Source organism: Peromyscus leucopus, chromosome 8b, assembly GCF_004664715.2.
Source record: "Peromyscus leucopus breed LL Stock chromosome 8b, UCI_PerLeu_2.1, whole genome shotgun sequence".
Taxonomy (NCBI): Eukaryota; Metazoa; Chordata; class Mammalia; order Rodentia; family Cricetidae; genus Peromyscus; species Peromyscus leucopus.
The window spans coordinates 59,119,060-59,145,301 of NC_051086.1; the positions used below are offsets into that span (position 1 = coordinate 59,119,060).

The window sequence follows — 26,242 nt, forward strand, 5'->3', positions numbered from 1 at the left end:
TCCTTGCAGCCTCCTGGGGTAGGAGCCAATGTCTCATCATAGATGAGCCTCCCTGGGAGTCACTAACTGGCATCCTTGTCTCAAATCGGTACCCAAGGCCCAGGAGGTCAGCCCACCTGTCCCACAGCTCTTACTGATCTCCTTAGTAACCCAGAGGGCAGGGCTACATCTACTCCATCTCTAATACTCCCGGTGATTGACTGATTTTGAGACAGGGTCTCACTGTGGTGCCTAGGCTGGTCTTAAACTCTATGCTCAAATGATTCTCCTGCCTCAGCTTCCTGAGTAGCAGGGAGTAAAGGCACAGGCCACCCCCCTGGCCCATTGTTTTCTTCTTAGCATTTAGGTCTATAATGTGTTCCTGGACGCACACGGAAATTGAATCACGCCGGCTCTGGTTATTAAATCAATATGCCTTTTCCCACTGAGTTGAAAAATCCCCATGTTCAGCTTTCCATGCATTCTTGGGCCTTCTCTACTTCAATTCCTGTCCATTCATCTATGTGTATATCCTATAATAGCTACTCTAAGTTCCTCACAAGCTTTTAAATTGAGACATAATTCATATCCTATAAAATTCACTCTTCAGGGGGAGTACAATGCAGTGGTTTTTCATACCATCATAACACTGGGCAACTGCCATCACTACTCAATTTCAGAATATTTTCATCCTCTGTCCTCACTGGCAGTCTCTCCCCTTTCCCTATCTCCCCCCGCCCCCCCCCCCCCCCCGGGCTCATGCGTCTTTCTATGGGTTTGCCTGGCCTAACTGTTCCCTATGAAAGGGATCATACAGTGTGTAGCCTTTGACTCTGGCTTCCTTAACTTCAGCACAAAGTTTTTCAGGTACATCCATGTTATAGCACACATACACATTCATATTCTGTCTCTACATACACACAGGGAACCAGACAGACCTTATATAGCTATAAAAATGGAAGAATTAAGATTTTTTTTTTCTCCTTTTGAGACAGCGTCTTGCTGGCTGGCCTGGAACTTGCTATGTAGACCAGGCTGGCCTAGAACTTACAGAGGCTTCCTCTGCCTCCCAAACACTGGGATTAAACACCTCGCAGGACTGAGGTTTTTACATGATTTTCTGCTCAGGGTTTATTTTTTTATCCTTTTTGTGGGTTGAATGTTTGTGTCGCCAACCTTAATTCATGTTGAAGCTCTAAACTCCAGATGTTTGGAAGAGTTAAATGAAGCCCTGGGGTGGGGGCCTGATTCAACAGGGTGGGTATTCTCCTGAGCAGAGACCCGAGTTCTAACCCCACTGTCCTCACATGCACACACTGAACAAGGTGGCCACCCACTGTACCACAAGGGCCACCAGACAAGTTCTGTCAGCACCTGATCTTGCTCTACTGACCAGACCTGGGAGAAAATCAATTTCTGTAGCTTAAGCCACCCACCCAGTCTGCAGTATTTTGTTACAGCACCCTAAGCATACTAATACAATAATACTTTAGTCTTCCACATGCTGGTCCCTATAATTTCCATTTCAAGTCTCCTTCCAGGCATCAAATAATTTTTTGTTGCAATTACAAATAGGTCTTCTCACTTCCACTTTTAATTACTTAGTACAGATTAAAAGCTATTGATTTTTAAAATTGATTTATCTTTTTTTTTTTTTCCAAGACAGGGTTTCTCTGTGCAGCCCTGGCTGTCGTGGAACTTGCTCTGTAGACCAGGCTGACCTCGAACTCAGAGATATACCTGCCTCTCCCTCCCAAGTGCTAGGATTAAAGGGGTGTGCCACCACCGCCAGGCTAAATTGATTTACCTTAAGTCTTGTCAATTTCTAAATTTCTTTATTGACCCTGGGGCATTAGTTGGAGTGGGCTGAGTTCTTGGTATACACACCCACTGCAGAGAAGATGGATTTAGTTCCTTTTGTTCGTTTCCACTATTGGGAGAAAGCTGCTTATTTCTTGCTCTACTGACTAATTAATAACTAATAAGGGGCAGGAGAGATGGTTCAGTGGTTAAGAGCGCTGGCTGCTCTTGCAAGAGGCCCCGGGTTCAATTCCCAGCACCCACAGGGTGGCTCACAACTGTCTGTGACTCCAGTTACTTGGGATCTGACATCCTGCTCTTAGCTCTGCGGGCACCAGGCACACTTGTGGCACACAGATACACACACAGGCAGAACACTCATGCACATGAAATAAATCTAAAACAAAACACTAATAAAGGCTGGAGCCTGGGAAGGTGGCGGAGCACTTGCCTAGTTCACTCAAGGGCTGGGGTTTATCCCAAGCACCCGAAAAAAAATGCAAAACACAATGAAACAAAGTCAAACTATGATCAAATATGATCAAATGATGGGGATTCTTCAGGGCTTTATCAGTTAATAAGATTTTCTTTTTGTTTTGAGACTGGGGCTTACTCTGTAGCCCAGGCTAGTCCTGAACTCACTAGAACTTCATCTGAAACCGAGACCAGTCTTGAATCAGAAGCCTCTGCCTCCCAAGTGCTGGGTCCCTCTAGCAGCTCCTGGCCCAGAGGCATCTGTGATGTAATGAAAGCGTGCGCTACAGTGCCAGGCTTCAAGCAACAATTTGAAAAACAGGACATCTGAGTTAAAATCAATAAGTAATAGACATAGGAAGACCTACTCGGATGTGGACATAAAAACGATGAAATGGTTTTCTTCCCTGTGTACTGGCCACGGTTAGAACCTCCATCAGTATCCCAGGCAGCAAAGATGTACAGCCTCACTGCCGCAGGGTAGATGACTCGGATATTACATAGCCCGAGCTTCAGTTTGCAGCTTCCAGGCCTAAAGATATTTCAAGGTAAAATCTAGAAACAACATTAAGGCCCACCAGTAGAGAACAATGAAAACATAACCCAATGTTCATGGGATTTGATTCAGCCACAAAAGGGGGGTAAAACCTAGATCCAGCGGCCCGGAAGGAGCCCATGGCATTCTAGTGGCAGGCATGGTGTGATGGCACATGCCTTTGATCCTGTCATTTGAGACAGAGGCAATCAAATCTCTATGATTTCAAGGCTAGCCTGGTCTTCACAAAGAGTTCCAGGCCAGCCAGGGCTACATAGTGAGACAGTCTCAAAACAAACAAACAAACAAATAAATGCAACTGCGAAAAGCAACAGCGTCACAGGCAAGACAGAGCCTGTTTATTTTTGTTGCAAAGCAAATTTAAATGCCTAAATTCAGTGGGTGTGTGGTCAAGGGCTATGGTTTAAGGACAAACAGAAGAGGTTACTGGTTTTCATTCCTTGCTGAATTATTTAACTCGAATTCTTATATTATTAAAAATTAATCAAGAAAACTGTGGAAGAGGATGGAAGGGCACCTATCTCGCAAACATCATTAACTCCTAGATCCCTGTGTATACTGGAAAGTTCATCGCTTGGGGCCAGGGAGATGTCTCCGTGCACTTGCTGCACAAGCCTGGTGACGTGAGTTCAACCTCTGGCACCCACGTAAAGGTGGAAGGGGAGGACACACCCCACAAAGCAGCCCTCTAGCCTCCACATGTGCATTGTGGCAGGTGTGCGCCTGCACACACAAATACATACATACATACATACATATACATACATACATACACCATGCACACAAAATTAAAACCAAAACCATTTGTGACCTATCTCTGTAGCTTACCTCCATTTCCAACAGGGCGTAAGACAGGAAACAAGGGAGGGCTGGCTAGGATGGGAGCGGGGGGGGGGGGGGGGGGGGGGGGATGGGAGGCATAGGTGCTGGAGCCCAGGACTTGGGATGGGGGTGGGGAGGAAGAGGGTCACAGACAGAGGCTGAAGAGAGCTGGTGAGCTGGTGTTAGCCTCAGCTCCGTGCCTGTGGGAGGGACTGTGGCAGGAGGAAGACCGTGCAGTCCCTGAAGACCTGGGGCTGGGAAGAGAGCTTCCCTGTGACAGCAGGTGGCTTTACCAGCCTTCAAGCATCTCTTGGGTCCACCCAGCAGCTCACGGACCAGAGGCACCTGTGCTGTAGTGAAAGCTCCCTCTACAGCCTCCTTTGCAGGCTCCGAAGCAGGCATGTGGCTCACTTGCTCGCATGTCTATGGAGCATCTCTTCTACGCTGCTCCTGTGCTACGTGCTACGGTACTGGCCTGCTGAGGACAGATATGGCCCCGCCACAGGACTTTTCAGAGCGGTAGCAATGGCACCCACAGTGATGGCTGCTCTGACCCCTCCTGAGCTCAGTCAGCCCACATGTGGTGCTGTGAGAGCTATGTGTGCTAGGCCAGAGCCAGAGCTGTGAGCCCAGCCAGAGGCCAAGCCCTTGGGCACCTGGTGGTGAGCTAGGGGGAAGGTGGGAAAGGCACTTTCAGAGCTGGAAAGCACCATGGGGATGTGGTCATTACAGGACTGGACAGATGAGGACAGCCCCACACTACACTCTCACAGCTGCCTGCTGAGGGCCGACGGCTCCCTGGAGTGCAGCAGCTACCCAGAGGCCAGAACAGCCGCCTCTGCCAGCTCCCAGGATTCCTGAGGCAGGAGTGACAGAGCCCTGCCCAGAGGCTGCCATGGACCTCGCCTCGAGGTTACATGAGCTACTATGAAGAAATGGAGGGATTGGAAGGTTCCTCCGTCCATAGCTGGAGAGTGTCCTTAGGTAAGGATGGTTCCCACACACCAGCTGGTCTACTCTCACCCAGGTAGAGTAGCTAGGGCTAGGCCCTGTGAGGACATGGCCAGACCCGGGGCAGTCAGGGGACTGCCCTCAGCCAGAAACCAGAGACTGACTAGGGAGCGCCGAAGCTGCCCGGCAACGGGCCATAGCAGTCGAAGTGCACATGCTATTGGGTTCTTTTGCAGCTCTCTGGCCAACCCTGCATTGTGGTTTCTGCACTGACGTGACTCCACTGTCCTTCTTTCCTGGTCTCTCCTCTGCCTCAGCCACTAGCTCTTCTTCCGAGTTCAGCCCTGTCCTCCCCAATACCACATACCCTAGTGGCCTCTCTCAGTGTGGGCGCAGATGCCATCACCAGCAGCCCTCCCTCCCGGCCCTGTTTGCGGCCTGTGGGCCCTCATGCATCAAGTCATGCATCCCTGTGAGGCAGTGTCCCAACCAGGCTGTCCCCTCAGTCCCCCTACACACAAGGACAGGACATACACACACGCCGGGTCTTCCCCTGCATCCAGCCCTGCACCCCACACACCTGTCTGTGACGTCAGGGAAGCTAGACATGGGCCTGAGTCCTGCCAGGGGAAGCTGTGGCACCAGGACAGCTCTGAGGAGAAGCACCAGGTGACACAGGATGAAAACCACCCGAGAAGGGACAGCGAGTGCCCAACATGCTTCTGTTTGTGAGGGTGACTCACAGGGGTTTCACCCTCTGAGGCCTGCTGCTGGGTGACCTTTCTTTTCTGTCACAAACATGTGTTACCCTTTTGATAAGGAAAGAACAGCTCACATGACGTGAAGACGGCCGGCCATCTCCCAAAGCCTCTCAAAGCTGCCGCCGGGCCTGTGATCTCGAGGCTACCTACCTCTTCTGAGACAAGCCCCTCACCCCTCTGGCTGAATGAAGTGTGACCAGCGCAGGGCAGAAGAAACCAGACCCCAAGGGGAAGGGCCTGCCCTGGAGCCCAGCTCTGCTCCCATAGCCTCGGCCTCAGGCTATGTGGCTATAAGATGACCTATTGAATCTCTACTTTGAGAACGTCCTGCAGCTTCTGTGAGATGAGGGACTTTGAAAACCAGAGACACAAAGGCACCCCCAAGACAGCGCACAGCCCTCTACAGCTTCATCTGCCATTGGAGCAGGACACACTCACCTCTGGACAGTCCCCTCAGACACCAAGTCACCCTGCATATTAGGACCTAGAGAGCCAAGGCTCTCCCACTCCGGAGAAACAAAGCATGCAAGAGAAGAGGTGCCGCAGGCCTGCTTGAGAAAGACGACCAGAATACCCCTAAGGGCTGGGGATGGCTCCCTGCGGAGATACTTGCCTACTCTATACAAGGCCCTGGGTTCCATCCTCAGCACCAAAAGCAAGAAAAAGACAAAAGCTTGGGCCACAGAGATGGCTCAGCGTTTAAGAGCACTGGATGTTCTTCCTGGGTTCAATTCCCAGCACCCACATGGCAGCTCACAACTGTCTGTAAATCCAAGATCTGACACCCTCACACAGATATACATGCAGGCAAAACACCAATGCGCATAAACTAAAAATAAATTCTAAAAAAGACAAAAGCGTTTGGAGTGACATCTCATTCCTGCAAAGAGCCACAGTGCTGTTCATGGCATTCTTGCACCTGAGCTACTGTCCTGCTGGGAAAGCGTTCCCAAAGGACCCTCTGGCTGTGTCTGTGTAAAGCTAGAAGTCACTGTGCTTGCGGTCAGAGATGCCCAGAGCCCCACAGAGGACACAGGGTTCGTACCTCTCCCTCGGGCCCATGTGTAGACACGGCAGGCTTCAGCACTTTGCGGCTGGGGTTCTGTGGGTTCCACAGGCAGAGGTCGGAAATGGGGATCATCAGCCCGGCCAGGTGTCTTCAGAGGCAAGATGTACTTGGGGAGTCCCTTGTAGAACCAGGCCCCTGACCTCTTCCAGACCTGTGAAGGAGAGATGTGTGTTAGAGTATGGGAGTGGAGGTGCCTTCCCACCCTCCCTGCACGCTACTCTCCATGCAGCCCTACTGTTCCTCGTTTCCTGCTCGTCAGTGATGTGATGGGGACGAGAAAGTGAGATCCAGAACAGAGTATAGATGAGAATTCTCCTCAGGCCTCTTGAGCCAGTGGACTAGGGTGGACCCAGGATGGACACATTGCAGTAAGTCTTATGAACTCTCCATCTATGCACCCATTCATCTACCCACCCACCCACCCATCCATCCATGCATCCATGTGCCCATCCATGCATCCATGTGCCCGCCCACCCACCCACCCATCCATCCATCCATCCATCCATCCATCCATCCATCCACCCATCCATCCATGTATCCATCCACCCATCCATCCATCCATCCATCCATCCATCCATCCATCCATCCATCAATCCATATCCATCCATTCATCCATATTCATCCATCCACCTATCTATCCATCCATATCCATCCATCCATCCATGAATCCATCCATGAATCCATCCATGCAGCCATGCACCCATCCGTCCATCCACCCATCTGCCCATCCATCTGTCCACCCACCCATCCATCCATCTATTCATGGTCCTGCTATGTAGACGAGGCAGGTCTGGAGCATCCCATCCTCTTGCTTCCACTTCACAAGTTCCAGAAGATTTGTGTGTACTGCTGTGCCCAGCTCACCTCCACACCTATTTTAAAACTGACCCCACATTCTCTTGCTTCTCTCTGTACACTAGGATTGCAGCAGGGTACCACACCTTAGAGCATGTCAGGAATGCTATGAAAACCACCCATTGCTACTGTATCTGTCCCATCACCCACCAGAATCCAAGAGCTTGCCTAGCTGCCTCCTGCCCAGCCCAACCCTTCCCCACTTCTAGCACACAAAAGCTCACAAGCAGGAAGTGCTTAGGCTCCATTCACCTGGGCTGGGCCAGCTGCCTCACCTGTCTCACCTTCTCTATCTATGGGGTCTGAGGCTGGCGCTGAACAGGACAGGCCTATCCAGTCTCAAGCAGCTGTAAACAGATCACCCAGTGCCAACCAGTCGTGGAGCCTCCTGTGATCCCATGCTCTGGCCCCAGCTTCTCAAGGAGAATGTCCCTGGTCCCTCTCTATTCTAACCTAGCTCCTCTACAGCATCCCTCAGGCTCATGTCATTGTCCCTCAGCAGAGAAGCCAGGAGTGCCACAGTGTCTCAGGCTTGGTGTGGCTGCCCCAGAGTACAAACATAGTGTCTCTTCCTCCTTTTCTACCTCCGTTTTGTGCTTCTGAGCCCCCAGGCCCCCCATGAGCCCCTTCATGGCTTCTCAGAGCTGCTGGGAGGAGATGGGTAGATGATGCTGGCTGGGTCCCATCTCTTCCCCTTGGAGAAGAGCTGAAGCGGGAAGAAATGAAGCAATCACCCCAGGGCTGGTTGAGAAGGGTACCCAGAAAGCTGGATGGATCCCTACGAGTTGAAGGTGTCCACCCTTGTCTAGAACAGGAATGACAGGGAAACCTCCGGGAACCCCTCTGAGCCCTGTCATCTCCAGGATGGCTCCTCTGGCTCCCCTTTCTTGCCTGCCATTGGAAGAGTCAATGGCGGAAGAATCAAACGACTCAAGTAGCTTTTGATCAAGGTGGGACCAACCACAGCTTCCACAGGCACTGGCTGTGCCGTGTGGGGCGAGATTAAACCTCTCGGAGCTGTGCAATGTTGGGTGAGTCTAAACCTCTCGGAGCTGTGCCGTGTGGGGCGAGTCTAAACCTCTCGGAGCTGTGCAGTGTGGGGCGAGTCTAAACCTCTCGGAGCTGTGCTCATTCACTGGTGAAGCAAAGCCATGCTTGCTAGGCTGGCAGTGCCCAGCACTGTGCCCAGCCTCCCACAGGTGCCTTCCTCCTAGAGCTCTGGGAAGGGTACCGGGGACTTCAGGAACAGCCAGGCTAGGCCGTATCACAGTGTCTGGAAGCTCTCCCTGGAGAGTGTCTGTACAGACACGAAAGACTGGAATCTCCAAGAGTCTCAGATTAGAATTCAGAGCAGTAACTGAGATAAGGTCCCCCAAACCCTTAATGCCTACTTCAGCAACAGCCAAGAGCTGCTTAATCTCTTTTCCTACGAAGGGAATGTGCTCAGAGTACTGAGTAAGGAGGGACAGAGTGAGGGAAGGCTGGGGTCACCTTTCCGGAGGAAAGCCAGGCTTGGCAGGTTCCACACAGACATTCAGAGTCAATCCTGGGGCCATCACCCCGCTGCTGCGTGATGTGGACACACTCAGTTTCCCCACCAGCAGGCAGATCTGGGACGGCACTGTCTCACAGAGTGGCCATGAGGATCAGACCCACGCGTGGACTTAAAACCCCAAAACCTTGCACTAGGTGCAGGGCAGCCGCCCCATAGAGACCAGGGTTACAACCACTGTGGTCACCCGATGTGACAAGCACAAACAGCATTGTCATCTGTGGGCCAACTACCCTATTTAAATGAAGAGTTAGCATCAGAATGCCAGTGTAGGCTGACTATGAAGTGGCTTCTTACTCCCTAAATGTCCGTGGGGCATATTGAAACCGTGGCATATCATAATAAAAGCTGAGAAGGGGGCAGGGAGGAGGGGGAGGGAGAGTGGCAGAGGGCGAGCACACTACCCCAGGTCATGTGCATCTGGGAAATACTAGGATAAACTAAGATGCCATTGAAGGGCTTCTCTGAGCCTTTAAAGTGCCAATGTGCATAGCATTCTCCAATAGGACAAAAGAGCACACCGTGCTCCCTATCAGAATCTGCCTGGATGGCTTTCTAGCCACCCACACTCCACGCATCCTCCACCTTACACACACACACACACACACACACACACACACACACACACACACGCGCGCGCACACACACACACACACCCCTTGTACCCCACACCCCATCCTTACCTGCACCCCCTGGACCCCACCATCCTTACCCTGCACCCCCACCCTCTCCTTACCCAGCACACAACCTCACTCCCCACGCCATGTCTGCTGCAGAAATTGAACAACAATAAGCTGGCCACACCTGCCCTTGCTGAGGGAGGAACGCTAGTTCTCCCGGGTAGACAAGTCTCCTTAGGCTCCGGACCGTGAGCCATGGGACTTCCGAGCCCAGAGCATAAACCTGGTGTGCATCCCTCAGCGACTGCTGCCTGTACAGAGGGCCTGGCTTTGGATGGTTCTGTGTGTGTGTTCTGGGGAATGGAACCCAGGGCCTTGAGTGTGCTAGGCAGCAGCCTAGCACCGAGTCCCACCCGGGCTCAGTCTCCCACACAGCACAGACAATGGAGGAATGCTCTCTGGAGTCCCCATGAGAAAACCTCCCACATTTGGATTTCTTGGGACTGGAAGCTGCTATGGTTTGAATTCTTCTCTCTTCTCGGGAGAAAGCTTGATCTCCATGTATGTTGATGGCGTTTAGTGGTAGGCCTTTGGGAAACAGATTAGATGAGGTCCTAGAGGTGGGTTCTCCATGGTGGTCTTAGTGGCTTTATAAGAAGAGGAGGAAGCCGAGTCTGCTGGCAAGGGCCTGTGATCCTAGTAACACGGGAGGCCGAGGCAGGCAGATCTAGTTCAAGGCCTGTCTAAGCTAGAGTGAGTTCAAGGCTAGCCTGGGAAACTTAGTGAGACTTTGTCTCAAAATAAAAAGAGGGCTGAGAATATTGCTCCGCGGTAGAGTGCTTCCCTAAGCACTCTGGGTCCCATCTCTAGAATCAAAAGTAGCGTGCTGATCTAGCAAGATGGCTCAGGGTAAAGAGACTTGTCGTGACCTGACTCCATAGAGTTGTCCTCTGACCCCGACATGTCCCGTGACACCTGAGCCCCCACTACACATGCGCGTACACACACACACACACACACACACACACACACACACACACACACACCCATTCTAAAAACCAGGGGCTGGGGAGAGAGCTCGGCAGTTAAGAGTACTGGCTGCTTTGGCAGAGGACTCAGGTTCGGTTCCCAGCACCCACATGCAGGCTCACGACCACCTAGAATTCGACTGTCAGGGTGTGTGATGTCTCTTCTGGGCTCTGTGGGGTCCTGCATGCACACGGCACGCACATACATACTAGCAAGCAATCATACACACAAAATTAAAATAAATAAATCTTTGTACATGGGGCAGGTGGGGAGAGCTGGCGAGATGGCCAAGTCTGAGGACCTGTCCTACAGTGGAAGGAGAGAACCAATTCATACAGGTCATCCTCTGACCTCTGTATGCATCGTGTGCACAAAATAAAAATGTGAAAACAAGTCTCGCCACATGACACAGCACAGAGACCCTCATCAGACGCGGGTTCCACGTTCTAGGAATTCCCAACGCTGAGAAACGAGCCACAGAAACCTTCTACTTTATAAATTACTCTGTCTCGGGGTGTTTTGTTATCACAACAGGAAACAGACAGAAGCAATAGCGCATACTCTGCTCTGAAATTCACAAAATGGGAAGTCTCCTTCCCTCTTCCCAGGGCATATGGTGCCAAAAGTTCCTTGAGGAGGCTTTGTTATTAACCCCGTTTTCCACATGGGAAAACTGGGCTTCCACAAGTTCAGCTACTTGCCTAAAGTCAAACACAGCATTATACTATTTTTTTTTAGACAGGGTCTCGTGCACCCAGGCTGGCCTCTTCCCCACCATGTATCCCAGCTATTGTTCTATGTTAAATAATGGTCTCCATCAACACTACGGTGTCTGTCCCTCACTTCCCAAATCAGGTCGGCTGTGTTCAGGTTCAGCCAAATGAATCCAGACCCTGTGAGGACATTGGAACTGTTCCTACTGTTTGACTTCTGGGAGCCATGCTAGGTCTCTTCACAGTATACTCATGAGTTCATTGTTGGCTATAGCCTCAGATTATGTTCAAAGACCTAAGGCACATCTACATGCTTAGATGCGATGCGATGCCCCAGGAAAGAGAACATCCACCACGCGCACAGAAACACACGGGGCAAGGACCTTGGGTCAGGTCCCTTGAGTGTGGACACTTTGCTTAGAAGCAGTTTCCCATGGGAGAGGCATGGCTGGGTCTTGAGGTCACCAAATGTAGGTGCTACAGGACAGACTCACCCTGCTGTCCCTCTCTCTGTCTTTCAGCCCCTGGCAGCCACCCTTTACTTTCTCCCCCGAGTTTGTCTGTTTCGGCTACCTTTCGTAAGTGGAATCATCTAGAAGCTAGCCTGTGGGGCCTGGCTTGTTTCCCTTGGCAAGGTTGTCAAAGCTCATGCATGCTGCAGCATTCCATCGGAGGCTGGAGACGGTCCCACTGCCTGCATTTCCATGGCGTTCTGTATAGCAAATGTTCATCCATCTGTAGACACTTGGGTCACCTGCACCTCTGGGCTGGTCCTTAATGTGCAGCTGTCTCCTCCACTGGGCTCTGTCATCCAGGAGGGAGAGCCATGGCTGTCTGCCCACCACTGTACCTTCAGGCTCCCAACACACATCAACGCTGAGTGGGTGCTCAGTAAACACTGGTTACACAACAGAACTGATGGCTGTGAGGACTCTTTTGGAACACATCCTCACCCGCAGGGCCAGTCACCTTCCCGACGAAGTGGTCTAGTATGCCAGGAAAGTGCTCTGCCACTATGCCATGTCCCCAGCCGGGGAAGTGGCCTCGTAGTTCCACCCAAGTTGTTTTTTTTTCTTTTTTAACAGTTTTTTTTATATGTAATTTATTTTATTTTATGTCAATTGGCATTTTGCCACATATATGTCTGTGTGAGGCTGTGGGAAGTCCCAGAACTGGCGTTAGGCAGTTGTGAGCTGCCATGTGGGTGCTGGGAATTGAATCCGGGTCTCTGAAGAGCAGCCAGTGCTCTTAACTGCTGAGCCATCTCTCCAGCCCCTTGCCCAAGCTCTGACTGTTGACCGAATGGACTTATTGTTTCAGATCCAAAGAGGGATGAGAGGAAGCATCTAGCAAATATGCTGGTGGAGAGCCAGCCCCGGGCATCTCCCTGATAGTGCCCACTCCAGCCCTTCCTGCTGCTCACTGGCAGTGGCACTCCAGAACCCATGCTTCAGCTCTACAGCCACCGCAACAAGCCATCTCCATCCCACCTCCCTTCAAAATCCTCTCGCCAATGCAGTGCTTTATGAAGATGGGTAAAGAACACAGGATCCGAAGCACAAGGCTGAATAGCGCGCCACTGCCAGGACTCTACATTCTGGGGGGCGGTTCAACCCCCCAAACTCTGTACAAACCGTATCAACTTCATCCCAGGATGTGTGCTCCATGTGCACAACCCTCCAGGCCACCAGGCTTGTGTCTCCCCCGGGGCCCAGGGCAGGTCTGGGGCTAGCCAATGGAACGGTCATTTCTGAAAGACTCTGGTCTGATACTAATCTTGCTGCCACTCCGGGTGGACGGTCTGCTGGCTTACCCTGTCACTCAGGATGGTTGGGATCCTGGACTAGTGTGGGGATCAGCAATTCCTGAGTCCTCCTTCCCCCATCAGAGGGTCCAGAGCATTCAACACAGGAGGCGTACCTGTGCACACGTCCACAAAACACACTGTCAGCATTTTGGAAATCACCTTCCACATGGCTGAGCAAGTCTGGTGAAGTGAGTGGTAGGAATGCCGGCTGGGCCAAGTTCTGAGCAGCAATCCTACCCATGCCTGCCCATGCCCATCCTGACCTTCTCTTCCCTCACTGTCCCTCCAACTCTACACAACCCTGCACAACAATAGCGTCCAGTCACATGACCTCTGCCCAGGGCACCCAGGCCCATCACTCAATGCCTGGCACCAACACTTGGCCCCTCCTCCAAGAACAGGGCCAAGAACAAGCCTTCTGTGGGGTCTAACCCCCACCCTGGGGGGCTAGGCCCACAGGCTGGAGAACACTTCCTTCTGGAGAGGCTGAGTGTTGCTGCTCCCCATGTGTGGTTTGCTGTGATAAGGCCAGCAAAGCAGCCAGCCTTGAAAATACCATTTAATGAGAAAAGACCCACACGGCTGCCATGGTGCTTTGTAGGGGGCGTCTGGCAGCCTTTAACATTGCCGGTACTACCGCTTTGTGCTGGGTTTCGAGGTTTCAATTACCATTTCAGCTCACGGCCAACCTGACTGCAGATCCTGATGGATATTAGCCAAGCTGTTCCCAGGGAATTTTAATTACCACAATAACAATCGCTAATCACCAGTGGTTCCTAAATGGCTGTGGTGGCTGTGGTCGGGGCAGGTGGTAATTGCCCGGGCTCTGGTGGAAGGGAGGGAAGTGGCTGCTGGCAAGGACGGAGAAAGGGAGGCTGAAGCCCCAAGTCTGCCCACTGTTCAGCCCTTTGCTGGTCAGACCTGGTTACATGTCTCCCATGTTCCCGGTGGATCTCACTGTCTGACTTCACTGATTTCCCTGGCTTGCCCATTCTCTCTGCCCCACCCCGCCCACCCCTGCCCCAGTCCACAAATAAAGGGGTAGGGGCAGTTTGGCCTTTGCACATGCGCTTCCTAACACTGGCAGTACCTGTCACCAGGTCTCCACATGACAGCCACATTCCCCTGGGAGTCTTCCATGACAGATCTTGCTATGTTTCCAAGGCCATGGGGTACCACGGGGACAGTAGGCCACTCCTGGGCTGGAGTTCATGTGTATCTATTATCTGCCTGCCTGCTGCCCCCAATGTATATCTCTGTCTCTCTCTGAGATAGGGTCTCACTCTGTGACTCTGGCTGTCCTGGAACTCACTCTGTAGACCAGGCTGGCCTCAAACTCAGAGATCTGCCTGCCTCTGCCTCCCAAGTCCTAGGATTAAAGATGTGCACCATCACATCCAGCTTCGTCCATTCTTTTCACTGGGACATTGAGCTCTTCAAGGGCAGGGTTGTGCCCGAGCCATCCGGAGCCTAGTAGGGAGTCTACCACGCTGTGGCCAGCAGAACGAACAGATAAGGTACAGCAGGCAGAGCGTGGACTCTCGTCTTCAAGGAGAATGTGTCCCGCCTGCCGCACAAGCGCCAAGCTGACCCGGTCCAGAAAGCGACAGGAACTGGCCTGTGACAATGTGGTCCTTTTTAACACCGTGGTCATCTTAAAGGTCATCTTAGAGGAGAGACAGCCAGCCCTGAACTATCACTTGAGCCTGCACATGCATGCACACACACATGTACATATACATGCACATACACGTACACACAGTAAGAGAGTGAGAGAGAGAAAGAGAGAGAGAGAGACAGACAGACAGACAGACAGACATAGTGAGTGCGTTCTGGTTCCCCAGCAGCTACCGACAAGCCAATCTCCACAGCACAGCCAACAAAAGCCCACAGCCCTGCCCCCTGTCCCCCCCAATACCTTCCAGCTAAACATCTCTTTTCCTTCCCTTGAACATACTAAGCTCTTTTTTGGGAGGGGTGGGGGGCTCCAAATTTTTTAGAGGGTCCTCTTCCCTCCTCCAGATGAGCTCTGATTCCACTAGTGGGAAATCACTTTTATCTAGAACTTCCCACAGAGAGAAAACCTCACCCTCTCTCCACTGCAAGACAGACAGCCTGGCTGTACTATGGCCCCCTCTGGACCTGCCTGTCTCCTGGCGCGTGGGAGATTCTGAGACAGCAGGAACCACCTAGGGCCCTGGAAACCTTCAGAATGAGAAGCCACACGGAGAGACCCATCACGCCAACCTGCCCTTAGTCACCTCCACCCAGGTGTCAGGCAAGAACTCCATGAGAAGGGCCAAAGGCTGCTGGAAATACTCGAACTAGCCAAACCCCTGTGGCCTGTGCCTTCCCTTGGCTGCTCCTGTGGCCTGGGTAGCATGGTGGCCCCCATCTCTCAGAATCTGTAAGTAATAGACCCTTCTTTGCATGGAATCACATAGCACCTCTGTAAATTAGGACCTGGACACAAAACACTGAGCATGAAAGAATTAATGACAGTTAAACGATAGAACTTCAACCTGCCAGTGAAGGTAAGATCTAGAAGAGCAGGGAGGTGAGCATTGGGGGAGGGAGGGATAGACGCCTCCACAGCCACAGCTCCAGGGGCGGGGGGTAAACAATGCTATGGGGGTGCACCATCTCACATAAAGTTACAAATATAATTAAAGTGCTAAACATAGTAAAATGATCAAAAACTGGGAAGGGAGAGAGGAAACAGCAGTCAAGGCCAGGCTCCTCACCTCTCACAGCATGAGTCACCCACCAGCAGGCATCTTGTGTGGAGGGATCACAAGGAGAGCGACAAGACCCCTCACGTGAACAGTGACTGCCTGGACTAGGTGAGGGAGGCCTAGCAGACGTCTGCCTCTACAGGCTGACACTTAGCCAAACAATTTGATTTTTTTTTTCTCTTCAAACCACATGCATTCCTCTGATTAAAGCGAAAATGTAGCGGATCTGTAATTGAATGTTGATGTTATTCAATCCTGGAGCTGCGTGGCACGTCCACATGTGGGGAGCTGGAGCAGCGTCTGGCTGGAATGCCGGCTCTGGATGTGGCTTCAGGGAGAGAAGCTAATGGCACAGCAGAGGGAAGGAGTGCAGTAATTGAAATGTTTTTGTAAGTGGAGCACGATAGGAGGAGACGTGCCCTTCCTCGCACACTGCTGTCTCGGCCCGGCCACCGGGAGCCAGCACTTGGACAGTGGGAAGCAGAGATGAAGGTGAGCACAGCTGAGGCGAGACGGGGAAGGAGAAAGGCCTGGGGCATCACCCAGCTGCAGGAAGCCATGGCGTCCCCCGAGGCTGTAGTTCGGTTTCTGGGGTGAGAAGGCAGGGTATGAAAGCCGTGGGGAGGGGCTGGAGAGGTGGCTCCGATGTTAAGAGCAAGTAACAGGCTCTTGCAGAGGAGCCAAGTTTGGTTCCCAGGTGGCTCACAACTGTCTGTAACTCCAGTTCCAGGGGATCCAACATACCCTCTGGCCTCCTAGGACTCCTGCATGCACATGGTATGTATACATTCACACAGGCAAACACACATACACATAAATAAATAAATCTTTAAAAAAAAGCAAAGCCATGGTGAATCTAGCCCCTTCCCACCAACTCAGTGACCCAGAAGTCGTACTTGCCATGTGACTTTCCATCCCACAATCTCTAGCGCTTTCTCCCCTTTCAACTTGGGCCTGGAAGACTGGTTCCTGCCAAGAAAATGGCAAGAAAACAAAGGGCTGATGCGCCATCATCAAGATGTTGACCATTCATAGTGAACCCGTGGAGCGGGCTTCTGGAAGCACCCTAGGCACTCGGGGAAATTTGGCACAAAGATGGGAACTACCGTGTGCTCACTGACAGAACAAGGAACATTCCACGTTGGACCTGGGTGCACCTGTTCAAAAAATGCAGTGTCTGAGGAGTCACTGAGCATGCTCTACAACCTACCTACCGTTCCTGCTACCATGGGCAAAGACCTTCAGGCATGGATGAAAACTGCTGAGTATCCAAACTACAAAAATGAAGGAAAGAAGGAAGGAAGGAAGGAGGGAGGGAGGGAGGAGGAGGGAGGGAGGGAGGAGGAAGGAAGAAGGAAGGAAGGAAGGAGAAGGAAGGAGGAAGGAAGGAAGGAAAGAGAATGGGAAGAAAAGGCACAACAACAGCTCAGAGTTTCAAGCTGGGCTTGCTATCATTAGGATTTGTACATCCTTCCAAGACCCGCCCCCCCCCCCCCCAGTCCCCAGGGCCATTGGAAGGTGGGGACCCTTTAAGAGGTGGGGCTTAGTAGTCGGCCTTCAGATCAGTGCCACAAGGTTCCTTGAAGCTGATAGTGAGACCAGCCTAGAGGAGGGCAGTATTGCTTGTTTCCCACCACTTCCTGCTCAGAGGCCTAAAGGCACAGGTCTGTGTCATCAGACTGAAACCTTGGAAACCGTGAGCCACGCAGCAAGCTTTTCTCCCTCACAAGGTGATCATAGCACCTATTAGTTAAGGTAACGGAAGGCTGGCCAGCCTCGCAGCCGCGGAAGCTAGGCTGACGGGACAGACAAGTTTGCTCTTGGTGCTTTTCTGCTAGAAAAGCTCTGTGGCTCAAACCCGGTCAGGCCCAAAGTTGTAACGGCTGAGTCACTTGCTGTCCCACAGCTTCCAGGCCTGTTCAAGCTGGACAGAGACCCAGAACGCCTAATGAGACACCGTGGGCTATTTGCTCAGGTTTCCTTTTCCTTTAAAAAAAATGTATTTCAACTCTGTGTGTGTGTGTGTGTGTGTGTGTGTGTGTGTGTGTGTGTATGCGCGCATGTTTGCATATGAGTGCAGCTGCTCCTGGGGGCCAGAAGAAGGTGTTAGATCCTCTGGAGCTGGAGTTACAGAGCTATTTCTCCAGCCCTTCAGGTTTTCTTTTTGAAAATTAAAATAAAACCACACCTTTATTATTTATGTGTTGGGGGGTGTGCCGCGGCACCTGTGTGGAGGTCGGGGGACAGTCTGCAGGAGTCAGCTCTTTCCTTACATGCTGTGGGGGCCAGGACTTGAACTCAGAGCCTCAGGCTGAGTGGCAAGCACCTTTTCCAGATGGGCCATCTTGCCAGATCTTGCTCAGGGCTATTCCCACTCTGAGGAAGAGTGTAAAGCAGGTCACATGCCCTGGTGGCCACATTTGTAACCATGAAATAGGTTGGAATCTGCCTTTCTTAGGGTCAAGATGGAGCTCTCTCTAGTCTTTCATTCAGTGGGACTGTGATTCTGACCCAGCAGAAGCTATGCACTAACCAGCAAGAAAAAAAGAGCAAAACAAAACAAAAAACCAAAGAAACAAAGCACATTGCTCAAAGGTGTGGTAGCTCAGCTGACCCAGAGGAATTAAAATCAAAGGTTCAAAAGCCAGAAGGTGGGGGAGGGGACTGTGGTACTAGAAAATTCAGAACCCAAGGAGATAAAGGCAGGATTTGATTTAAATAGCTAACATGAATAGAACAAAATATAATAAGATGAAAGAAATTATGTTCAAACTATAGCTGTAAAAGAATTAGGGAACAATCGGATCCAAAGTTCCAGACTGTGTAAGTGAAAACCAAATGGCTACAAAGTAAACCTCATTTTTCATGGTGGTGGTGGAGTTAATTGTTTTTCTATTATAATGTAAGTGATAAAACACTACTGCTTTGAATATTGAAAAAGTTATAATATATAATTTGTATCAATCAGTAAGTCAGTCAATCATCTATGACAACCAACAAAACTGAAGACTGGCAAGATTCGTCACTCTAGCATACTTAATTTTCTTACCTTTTTTTAAAGACAAGGTCTTGCTGGGCATAAGGGAGCATGGCTTTTTTTTTTTTTTTCCCTGAGACAGGGTTTTCTTTGTGTAGTTTTGGTGCCTGTCCTGGATCTTGCTCTTGTAGACCAGACTGGCCTCGAACTCACAGAGACCCGCCTGCCTCTGCCTCCTGAGTGCTGAGATTAAAGGCTTGTGCCACCACCTTGGGGCTCAAGGGAGCATGTCTTTAATACCAGCACTAGGGAGGCAGAGGCAGGCTGGTTTCAGTGAGTTCAAGACCAGATTGAGCTATATAATGAATTCCAGGACAGCCAGAGCTACATAGTGAGACCCTGTCTCAAAGAGGGGGGAAAAAAAAGACAAGGTTTCACTCTGTAGCCCAGGCTGGTCTCAACTCACAGAGATCCACCTGCCTCTGCCTCCTGGGTGCTGGAATTAAAGGTGTGCACTACACCTGAACAATTTTCTTACCCTTTCTATCTCTTTCTTCCCCCATCTGGACTTTGTGTGTATGTGTATATATGTGTATGTATGTGTGTGTGCATGTATGTGTGTGTGTGTGCATGTGTGTGTGCATGTATGCATGGATGTACTTGTGTTTGCAGATGTGCATGAATGTAAGTACGTGTGTGTGTGTGTGTGTGTGTGTGTGTGTGTGTGTGTGTGTGTGTAGGTCAGATGGCCAACCTCAGGTGCAAAACCATTCCCAAGGAACTGGCTGCCTTTCTTAGAGGAAAACATTTATTAATTTATGTCTGTGACATAACACACTTGTGGAGGTCAGGAGACAACTGGCAGGAGTCAGTTCTCTCCCTATACCACGTGGGGTTCAAGACTTGAACTCTGCATGATCAGACTTGGCAGCAAGCGCCTTTACCTGCTGAGCCCTCTTGCTGGCCCTGGCCACCCTGTTTTTCAGACACTGTCCACCAGTGAGCCCCAGGGATCCACCAGCACTGGGATTACAAGTAGGTCATCGTGCTTGTTTTGGTTTCATGTAGGTCCTCATGCTTGCCCAGGAGATGCTCTCCCCAGCCCTCCTCCTTTAAATTGTTCTCTGTTGCAGCCTGTTTTGAGAGAGTGGTTAGCCATCTTCCCATGCCGCCGCTTGCTCCATTGCCTCTAGAGAGGGAGCTGTGGGCATTATTCAGATAGCATTTATCTACCACCTCTCCTGTGTTCAGACTGAGCTCAGGGGACAGAAACCAAGTGTTCTTAGAGACAAGCTGCTTCCCCCTCCCCCGTCGTCCCCCCCCCCCCATGAGCCATCTCTCCTGAGCAGGGCCCTCAGTGTTCCGCACAAACAGGAGTCTGCACCCACGGGAGTGGTGTGGGAGAGCCAGGGCCAGCCTCTCCCTGGCTGCTCCCCTCCCTCCCTCCCCAGACAACTTTCCAGCTCTTCCCAAAGTGCTAGCTCCCAGCCGAGGTGTTAGCTGAAGGCTGAGACCCCTCCCAGGGGGTATTAGCACATTTGCATTTTGAAGAATAACACTTATTTTTTTTCCTCCTCTTTGGTGGTGCTGGGGATGTGTTGGAGGCCTGTCAGGCAGGGGTTCCACCACCGAGAGCCATCCCTTCCCCACGAGAATGCTATCAGTCTCAGGATAATAATTTAAAGTGCAGTGTGTGTGTGTGTGTGTGTGTGTGTGTGTGTGTGTGTGTGTGTGCGCGTGTGCGTGTGTGTGTGTGTGTGTGTGTGCGCGCTGGCTGGTCAGGAAGAAAGCTCCACCATGCTTCTGCCTATCCTCAACCCCAGTGGGAGGATACAGTCATCTGGAATGCAGACTCTGCTGCCCCCTGGGTTGTCTCCCTGGTGAATGGTTAACTCCTCTCAGGGCTCTATGCCCATGGTGCAAAGCTACAACCTCACCAGGACACTGGGAACTAAGGCAGAGCCCTCAGGATACTGTGTCCTCTGAGCCCTGAGGGCAGGAAGCTGAGCTCAGTACCAAGGAGTCCTGAATTCCCAGGGTCTGAGCAAGCCTCCTTTTCAATCCAAGTGGGCTTTGAGCAACCGCCAGCCCAGTGGGAAGGAAGAGCTGCAGTGAGAAAAAGTACTGTGAGGGGTGCTGTCTTTTTTTGGGGGGGGGGTAGATAATTCAAACACCATGGCTGGATTATTTCAGAACCAGAGGGAACACTCTGGTTTCCATGAGGCAGCCTCTGGCGAGGGCTGCTCATGTAGCAATTACTCATCTGTAATAAACAAGGGGAGCTTGCCAGTATCACCAGGTAGTGGCACCAAAGGGTCCTGATGGGTCGGCAGAGGGCTATGCCCCTGCACCAGGGACAGGCTTGCTGACCTTGACTCTAGACCTAACGTCTCCAGCTTTGTAGTCCACCCTCGGGATTATCCCTCCAGGCCTGCAGCTCCCATGATATCTGGGATGTGGGAAGGTCCTCATAAGCCCTCCAAAGGACTATCTGCTCCCTCTGGTCCAGAGTGCTGTCTCCGCCCTCCGTCCTGACTGTTCCTGCTAGATCAGCAAGTCCACAGAGATATTCGCCTTTACTCTGAAGTCATAAGCAGCGTGAAATCCTTCTGAATACCCACACTGACCTCCCCTCCCTTTTCTGCCGCAGGTCTGGGGGAGCATGCTCAGGTGGTGTTTGGTGGGGAAGCCACGCTCTGGCCCCAGATGGAGTGGGCCGCACACAGGAAATGAATAGAGGCTGTGAGCAGAAAATTGCACAGGCCAATTATAGCAAGCCAGGTCTTCTCAGAGGAGCTTCTCAATTTTGATTCAATTCCCAGAACAACAAATATGCCAGTGTTTAAACACACTCCCAGCCGAAGCGACACCACTGGCCCCTGGATGGCAGAGCTCTCAGGTGGGGGAGTATGGGGGTCTTCAGTGCCAGGATGGACTTCTCAGTGGTGTGTGTGGTGAGTGCTTCATTTTCAATCTGTTTTCTTCCTCTTGGGAAAACCTCGAATCCTGAGGCCCCATGGCCCCTCTATTTTTCTCACTCATTGTTCCCTCATCCCGTTTGGCCCCTCCTCCTCTTCCTCCTCCTCCTCTTCCTCCTCCTCCTCTTCCTTACAGGTGTTTCTCTGGATCACTAATTCAAGCTTCTTACTTTGTCTGGTAAGTCTTTTGGGTGACTTCCTGTTACCTTTGGGTGTGTGCTCCTGACATCTAACATATTCCATATACAGCACAATTCAAGAACCATCTTCTTACACACTGGTCAGGAGACCAAGTATCCCTGGATCGCAGGAGCCCCTGTGTGGGAATGCAGCGCTGGCATCCCAGGTTCATGTCACAGCTTTCCATTCCTGGCTGGCCGTGCCGCCTGACACTTGTCACCGAAGGTCCCAGAACCTCCACTTTGTTGCAAAATGGGGACACTAATGCCCATCTTTGAGCCTTGTGCCAACCCTGCAGGAAGATCCCAGCAAAGGCCATCCCTTCCTGATCCTCTGTGCCAGGAGGAGGACTTTCTGGTAGTCCTATGGTGTGTATGTCCTAAATCATTTCTTTAGAAAAGGAAATGGGGTGCTCCTTCAGGGCTGGACCCCGCCTAGGAGCGCAATAAGTACTTCCCAAATCGAGGGTCCACCCTCAGCTCCTAAATCACCATCTGTGAGACAGCTGGCCAGGGGGAGGGGTACAACTGTGCCAGGCAGTGTCATTTGGCATCTGAAAAACAAGCTGGAAACTTGGATCACATTCTATTCAAATTAGTGCGAGAGAGAGACCAAATTCAGATACTTCCGCCTTAGCGTTTTACCCACCTTCCTATAGGTGAGCGTAGGATGGAGCCGAACCATGATCACACAGGCCTGATAGGCAGGGTGGCAGGGACCAGATGGGATGCTGTATCAGGATGGAGTCAACCAGCTGAGGCTTTGGGGACCATGCCCCAGTACTTGCCTCAGGGGACTCCAGCACTTACAGATTGGGGAACCTTAGCTCTATAGACATAACACACATTCGGGGGTTTTCACTTTGTTGTTCCCCTCTTTGCCCAGATGGCCATTAGCCTCCCCATTGCACCTGCCTCAAGTCTATGCTAAAATCCAACCTGCTGGGAAGGACCCTCTGAGGGGCCTTCATGGTCACCATGACTGGATTTGGAGTCACCTAGGAGACACAGCTCTGGATGCATCCACGAGAGTTTTCTAGAGAGCCTTAACTGAGGAGGGAAGACCCATCCCAACAGGCCAGAGTCTCAAACTGATAACATTACTGACCACCACCCTAATTCTTCTCTCTGCTTCCTGACTATAGACGCCATGGGACCAGCCACCTCACATTCTAGCTGCCACGCCTTTGCCGCCATGATGGACTGAACACCTTCAAACTGCGAGACAAAATAACCCTTTTCTTTTCACAAGTCACTTTTGTTGGGTACTTTAGTCATAGCCACGAGAAAGTAAACCACGTATACATCGGCCCATCCAGTTATTTTCTCAACTGTGGTAACAATACGATTTACCACTGAAACCGTCCTTAGGTCTACAGTTCGGGGTGGTTAGGTGTCTACACACTTCTGCGCTGCCACCCTCTGCCCGAAGAACTCTTTTCTGCTTCTCAAACTGAAGCTGCACCCACCACACACCAAGTACCCCCCTCCAGCCACTGGCAGCTACCATTCCCCTTCCTGTCTCCCCGGATTGGCCAGCTCTCGCTGCCTCACTAAAGTGGAATCCCACAGCGTTTGTCTTGGTGTGACCAGGTTTCTGTCATCCAGCATCATAACCTCCAGGTCCATCCATGGTGGAGGCTGCGTCACAGCTTCATTCCTTTTGGAGGCCACACAAACCGAGTGATGTGGGTGACACATTTCATTTAGCCACTTGTCCAGTAGGCACTGGGGTGGCGTCCACTGTGAGTACTGCTGCCATGCGTGTGTGTATCCAGCATCTGAGTCCCTGCTTTTAACCTAGGTGAAATAACTCTCGACATTTCACCTAAATAAATGGATGTAAGTACCCATTATGTAGACATGCTAGATAATGGGGTATGTCTACATAAATGTGCTAGGAATCGACCACATTCTCTATGGCAGCCATACCGCTTTGTGTTTTTACCAGCAATACACAGCGGTCTGGGTTTCTCACACCCCCACCAACATTGGGGATTTTCTGCCGTTTTTGAAACGCCACCCTAATGGGTGTGACACCATGGCATCCTTCCTGCTTTCTCCTGACCTCTCCACTTTGGTCTTTTCCTTTCAGTATCCAACAGATTGTATGATTTGGGCCAGCTGATTACTACGTCAGCTTGACATAAGCCAGAGTCATCAGAGAGGAGGGAACCTCAACTGAGAAAATGTCTCCATAATAACTGGCTGTAGGCGAATCTGTAGGGCATTTTCTTAGTGATTGCTGTGAGAGGGTCTGTTCCATGACAGGTGGTGCCACCCCTGGGCAGGTAGTCCTGGGTGCTATAAGAAAGCAGGCTGAGTAAGCCGTGAGGGGCAAGCCAGGAAGCAGCACCCCTCCATGGCCTCTGCATCAGCTCCTGCCTCCAGGTTCCTGGCTTGCCTGACTTCCTGACCTGACTTTATTTGATGACAAACAGTGTGGTGGTTTGAAGGAGAATGGCCCCCAAAGGGAGTGGTACTTTTAGGAGGTGTGGCCTTGTTGGAGTGGGTATGGCCTTGTTGGAGTAAGTGTGGCCTTGTTGGAGTGGGTGTGGCTTTGTTGGAGTGGGTGTGGCTTTGTTGGAGTGGGTGTGGCCTTGTTGGAGTGGGTGTGGCCTTGTTGAAGTGGGTGTGGCCTTGTTGGAGGAAGTGTGTCTCTGTGGAAGCAGACTTTGAGGTCTCATATATGCTCAAGATACCACCCAGGGTCTCAGAGCACTTCCTGTTGCCTGCATATCAAGATGTAGGAGTCTCAGTTCCAGCATCACGTCTGCCTCATGCCACCATGTCACACCATGAAGATAATGGACTAAACCTCTGAAAATGTAAGCTGCCACCCCAATTAAATGCTTTTTCTTTGTAAGAGCTGCCGTGGTCATGGTGTCTCTTCACAGCAATAGAAACCCTAACTAAGACAAACAATAATTCGGAAGCATAAGCCAAATAAACCTTTCCCTCCCCAACTTGCTTTGGTCATGATGTTTTATCACAGCATTAGTGATGCTAACTAAGACATCCTTCCTTATTTACTAGTTTGCTTATGTTTTACCATAAGTTTCTCACCTGTGCTGCCCTTGATAGAACAAAAGCACAGGAAAGGGACATCCACATTTGGATGCTTAGCTCATTACCATTTTCTACGGGCCGAGATAGTGCCAGGCACACAGTGAATACCCAAGGGTGTTATGTGAATGAATGAATGAGTGAATGAATGAATGAATGACTAGAAGACTGTCTTGTTAGAAGGCGTTTTGGAGGAAGGCACATCTAGCTTCAACTCCTGGTTCCAGTAATCACTCCTTAGGGGCTTGGGCAAGTGACCTCCTTTCTCTGAGCCTCAGTTATTCCATCTGTCATGAGGGCAAAGGATCCTCTAAGTCCTCTGCTGGGCTCCTATGTTCACTCCTTGGATGTGACGAACATCCACTGTCAATATTGGCCTCTCTGGTGTGTGTGTGTGTGTGTGTGTGTGTGTGTGTGTGTGTGTGTGTGCATGCATGCTCACTCGAGCATGTGCACAGCTGGCACAGAGGACTGCATCGGGGTGGTAATGAAGTCCTTTTCCTTTAGGGTCTGCTGGCCTCTCAGGGTACAACTTCCTGTGCAGGGCTCAGACTGGCACTTCCAGCAAGCGCTAGCATGGCGGAAATGGTCTAGTCTGTCCGTGAGGACGCGCTACTGGTGGGGGCGGCCAGATAGGCAAACTGCTCTGGGACCTGTGCTGGGTGCCTGTGTGGGAGGCCAGGAGATAGCAGCGACATGGGGCTGTTTGACAGAGCCGAGGCAGCGTGGGAGGTGACCAACAACACACTGAGGAAGTGTGGCCATCCAGGTCCCCCAGGAATGTCGCCACAGCAGCCGAGAGCAAGCCAGGCACAGATGGCCGGGTACTCAGGCAGCCACCTGTCCCGGCACCAGCCACCCACTCCTTAGTGCGCTCACGGGCCTGTGAAAGGAGCCCTCAGGCAAAGCTGTTTGCAGCAAAAATCCAAACTGCAAGCAATGGAGACACCCAGCATGGCGAGGCAGATGGCAGCCCGCAGTGGCACAGGCTGCCAGCCAGGGAGGCAGCGGCTGAGGTACAATTTGATAGGAAGAGGGCCCGTCCCTGATTCTTCCGTCCCTCATCTTCAGGTCTGTGGGGTCCAGATGAGGGATGGCTCTGCCCGTGGATGACCCCATGGGAGTACCACTCACCTCCAGGCGGGGTGGGCTGAAGCAAAAGGTGCTTTCCTACCTCCCCTCCCCACCCCGCTTCACAAATTTCTCTTTCAGCCAATCAACCAAGAGGAGAGGGAGTGAGGGGAAGGGGGTCAACCCCAGCTCCCTGTGGGCCCCCAGTCAGGGTCACCAGTGATAAGACCAGGGAGTCGGATCAAAGG

General features: G+C 51.5%; 1 protein-coding gene across 4 annotated transcripts in view; it reads right to left on the minus strand.

The window, feature by feature from the left end:
- Rph3al (rabphilin 3A like (without C2 domains)) overlaps positions 1–26,242 on the minus strand; it is a 143,756-nt gene that overhangs the window by 16,345 nt on the left and 101,169 nt on the right. For all 4 annotated transcript variants that reach the window (XM_028866773.2, XM_028866774.2, XM_037201490.1 and 1 more), the window contains one exon: positions 6,389–6,563. In XM_028866773.2, the coding sequence (XP_028722606.1) occupies positions 6,389–6,563 (175 nt within the window). The remainder of the gene's footprint in view (positions 1–6,388; positions 6,564–26,242) is intronic.